At 44.8% G+C, this 4,747-nt stretch overlaps 1 protein-coding gene across 1 annotated transcript; it reads right to left on the reverse strand.

The window, feature by feature from the left end:
• Nucleotides 1-382: 382 nt before the first annotated feature.
• Nucleotides 383-2,723, reverse strand: adra2a (adrenoceptor alpha 2A). Its single transcript, XM_084005707.1, has 2 exons — nt 2,495-2,723; nt 383-2,341 (listed from the first exon to the last, which is right to left on the reverse strand). The coding sequence occupies exon 2, from the start codon at nt 2,139-2,141 to the stop codon at nt 876-878; it is 1,266 nt and encodes a 421-aa protein (XP_083861833.1). The 5' UTR covers nt 2,142-2,341; nt 2,495-2,723; the 3' UTR covers nt 383-875.
• Nucleotides 2,724-4,747: the final 2,024 nt, after the last annotated feature.

The following is a 4,747-nucleotide window of genomic DNA, read 5'->3' on the forward strand; positions in this document are numbered from 1 at the left end:
AATTAATCCCAGGACCAAAGAACATTTGCACGTATTCCAATCGGGCTCGTTAACTGTAAGAACTGAGCTCCTTGTTAATCTCATGCAAAGGTCAGATTCAGCAGACCGGTGAATTTGAACTTTTCTGCCAGAAAGTAACTGGATGTCTATAATTTACTGCGCGAGAGGATTTATGGGTTCCCCCTCCTGGTCCCAACATGTTCACACCTTCAGGATCACGGGTAAAACAGCTTTGCATTTTGGGAACTCTCTCTTAATGCCAGCAAATTCAGACTCAAATCTGTGTGTGTGTGTGTGTGTGTGTGTGTGTGTGTGTGTGTGTGTGTGTGTGTGTGTGTGTGTGTGTGTGTGTGTGTGTGTGTGTGTGCAGCCTTGAGACCAATTCAGGAAATGGGTTTTATTGTATAAAGAGCCAGCATTTATCCCACACGTCATCATCACCTCATCATCATCCTAACCATCGTCGTCATCTTTATCATCATAATATGATGATTTGATTTGATTTATTATACAAAATGGCACAATACTGTATCAATAACAACGGAAATAGAGACACGTATTCAGACAGGTTTAAAGTACAACACATTTTATGACTTCACTATGTTGGCTTCATTAATGAAAAAATAAAAAAGAACATTAACAACAAAAACCTGTTTTCACTGTGGTGTTGTGTTCTGTTTTAGACCTCTCTGTATGATCGGTCTGTAGGCGTTGGATTCTTTTTGAAAAGATGCTGCACGTAAAGCTCATCCAGGGAAAGCCTTTCCAAGCAGTTACACCGAGAGCGTACAAGCCAGTGACCCATGCACAACGGTCTATGTGTTTTATATTTGATTTGAAATATAATAAACGTATGTACATACAGACTGAGTCCATCATACATATCTTCTAGTGTCCCTCCTGCACAATATCTTTTTGAACGACCTCCTAAAGTCATTGTTGAAGATGGTGTAGATGATGGGGTTCAGTGCACTGTTGCAATAGCCAAACCAGAAGAAGAACTTGAACAGTGTGTTGGGCACCAGGCAGGACTCGCACAGCGTCATCAGCATGTATGTGAAGAAAAAGGGAAACCAGCAGACGACAAACACGCCAATAACCACGGCCAAGACGAAGGTGAAGCGTTTCTCTCGATTCTGTCGGCCCTTCCAGCGGCTGCCCTTGGTGCTCGGCACCCTCTTTTGGACGCCATCGTCCCCCGGCTTGATTTGGCACAGTTTGGTTTTGCCTTTGGCCGCTTTCTTTTTGATCGAGCAGGGATTGTTCACTTTGTGGTCAGAGGAGGACGACTCCTCCAGGTCCACCCCGTTCTCCTCTCCCTTCTCCTCATCTGCTCCTCCCTCTCCTCCCACTCCTTCCTTCAGCTCGATGTCCCTCTCGCCGTTCAGCTTCTCGTGGCAGAGGCGGTCCTCTGCGTCGCCTGCTCCCACGTCGTTCCCCTCTTGGTTGGCGGCGCCGACAGTGGCCGTCTTCAGCATCTCCTTCCGCTTCCTGTCCCCCGGTGGCGCCCGTGTCCTCTTTTTGGCGATCTGGTAGATCCGCACATACACCAGGACCATGATGACGCAGGGGAGGAAGAAGGAGCCGATGCAGGAGGAGATGACGTACCACTTATCATTATTGATCTTACACACGGGCTCCTCCACGCTGTTTTCTTTCTCCATGGTGATTAGAGGAGGGAAGGAGATAACCGCCGCGATGACCCACACAATGAAGATGATGCACTTGATGCGTCGTGGTGTCCTCTTCAGGTTGTACTCGATGGCCTGTGTGATGGACCAATAGCGGTCTAAGCTGATGGCACAGAGGTGGGCGATAGAGGCGGTGCAGAAAAGGACATCAAGTGCCAGATATATCTCACACCACACCTCGCCAAAGTACCAGTATCCCATGAGCTCATTGGCCAAGGAAAAAGGCATCACAAGGGTAGCCACCAAAATGTCCGCCGAAGCCAGAGACACCAGGAATAAGTTCTGCGGGGCCTTCAGGGCCCGGCTTGTAAACACAGCTATGACCACCAGCACATTGCCAAACACCGTCAGCAGGATCATGATCGCCACCAGCACAGTGAGCGGCAGGGAGATCTGGAGGCTGTAAGGGGCCACGTCTGGAAGAGTGTGGTTGGTCTCGTTGACTGCCATTGGAGCAGATTGGCCCACTTCCTAAGTGAGTTCACCTGAGGTTAGCAAATATCATCACCAGGAAGGAGAGAGCTAGTAGCCCACTGCAGGGCTGTGAAACGAAGGGACTGAATCACTCCTCGGAGGCTTCCCAGGATTTTTCTCTTTCATCGTGTCTCCTCACGGAGAAGCTCTTATCATTTATAAGGCTCTCAGATCATCTGGAAACACGAGGCGACAAAAGTAAAAATCAGACATCAGTGCTATTTGACACTTTTTCAATCATTTGTGGAATACTTTGTATTATTATTACCCCCTCCCCTCCCCCCCGAAAGGCATTAACACGAATAATATAAAGTAGGAAATAATCTCACCTGAGGCAGCAACGCCAGTGCCAGAGACGCTCGGACATTTAAAAAGCTGTCAGTGGGTAACTTCTTTAAGCAGATCAGTAGGACGCGAATAAGATCCATGTGGCGGGTGAAGTCTCCTCTCTCTCCCCACACTGTGATCCCTGTGCTGCATCCAGCGGTGCTCGGTCGCGGACCTAATAGAGCGTTAATCATGTTATCCCGGGCGCTGCCGTGCTGCCGTCTGCGTGCGGACTCTCTCTTCTCACTGTTAACCAGTGCGCCACTCCCTCTCTTTATAGCCCGCACGCTGCAAAAAGTGTCCCGCTCCGCGCGGGTCACCGCGCGTTCACAGTGTCAACACGGACGGACGTGATGGGTCCGACAGCGCGTGACGCCGCAGATAATAACACCAGTGAAGGTATTGCAGGAAAACAGCATCATTATGTGCAAAACAACAATAATAATAAGGAGAAAAAATAAGGCTTTTTTATATCGAACCTTCAAAGTCCTTGAGAGAAAACACATTAAAAATAAAAATGGAGAATCCTAGACAGAGAACACACTTACATTGGAGTAAAACTTCCCCCCAAATCCAAATAAAAATGAAAGTGCATTAGAGAAATGAATCGAGGAGAACATGCAGGGTCTTTATTTCAGATGTGAGAGGGGGTAAAGCTGTATGGTGTATTTAAGATAACGTGGAAGTAGTCTAGTCTATAACTAACACATTATCACGTGTTTTGCAGTTGACCATATTATATCTGGGCATTCGTCCATAAAGTGTTCCACTTTGTTATCACATTGATCAGGTAAAGCCTGATTTATATGGTTGGTTTAATTCTCATCTCTTTACAACCTCGGCTTCATCTTTATTTCCATAAAAAAAATATTAATTAATTTAATATAATTTAGAAAAAATTGATTTATTTTCTTCCTTTTTCAAACACTGAGATGACAGTATTTGTTGTAAAACTATTATTAAGATGGTGAAGTGAAAACAATTACACACACATTCAACTTAAAGGACCTGTTGGGACAGATATTTTTTGCAGCGCAGCTGCTAGACTCCGTTGCTAAGCAGCAGCAAGAGCCACACCACGTGGACATCAACAGAGGCGCTTCATTACTTTCGACAAACTTAATTTATTCAGCCACCGTTTTTAAGCTTCACATCACACATCTGGGGGCTATTGCACAGACTCTAGATAAGGGATTAAGTCTGGATTTCCCAGTCATCCTGGTTTAAATTATCTGTTATCCGGTTGCACGAAAGCATGTGCATATGTTATGGCATAAATTACCATGGAGATTTATCCTGTAGAGCTAGCCTTCTCCAGACCAGAGGCCTATACTACGAAGCAAGTTCAACATACCAGGGTATCTTTCAGTTATCCAGCTTAAATAATCCTAACAAAGGCAATCAGAGATAAGTGGTCACATGATGCTGGTTATCAACTTGTTAACTTAACCCAGGGTTTCCCTTTCCAGCTATGAGCGCGTGCACATGAAAGAGGCGGCGTTTGCAGCATCAGATCAGTCTACGGCAGCAGAGAGGCATATTTTATGTACGAGGAGCAAACCATAATCTTACGGAAAAATTAAAGAAATATGAAGACGTTAATATAATACAGGCAAAAAGCAACAGTTTCATCTGCCAAATGCAGGAAGGACAGCTGGTAAAAACTCACCAACTGTGTGAATTCGTAAGTCGCATTAATAGTAATAATAGTTGTATAATATGACTGCCCCATCATAAGATCACTACTAGATCTAATTGATTATATAAATGTTTTAACTGTGCTGATAGCTCAGTGGTAGAGTTACTCACTGCAGCGGTCCCAGGTTCGATTCTACCATGTGGCCCTCTTTTAAAGCATGGCGTCCCTTTAACTCTCACGCTGTCCTCCCGCAATAAAAGGCCAAAAATATAACTTTAAACAAATGAATGTTTTGCTGAGATGTATTTTTATGTCGTGGTTTATGACAATATCAGGCTAATTCTTTCAGGTGCAATCGGTGTAAAACAGACCTGGAGCAAATCAAATAAATATAAAAACATAATTCAAAGTGGTCAGAAGGCTGTACGATGACACAGAAAAGTCTTTCCCTCTGATGAGAATGTGTATCTCTCATATAAAACATTGTCAGGGAAAGAAAAGGGGTTTTGCCGGTCTCTGAACACTCTAGTTCTCCTAAGACACCCTCTCACGATCCACCAAGCTTCTTCTTTTTATCCACCAAGAGAGCTGATTGGTCAGTAAGCTGGTGTTTTTC

Source organism: Eutrigla gurnardus, assembly GCF_963514095.1.
Source record: "Eutrigla gurnardus genome assembly, chromosome: 3".
In the NCBI taxonomy this organism is placed as follows: Eukaryota; Metazoa; Chordata; class Actinopteri; order Perciformes; family Triglidae; genus Eutrigla; species Eutrigla gurnardus.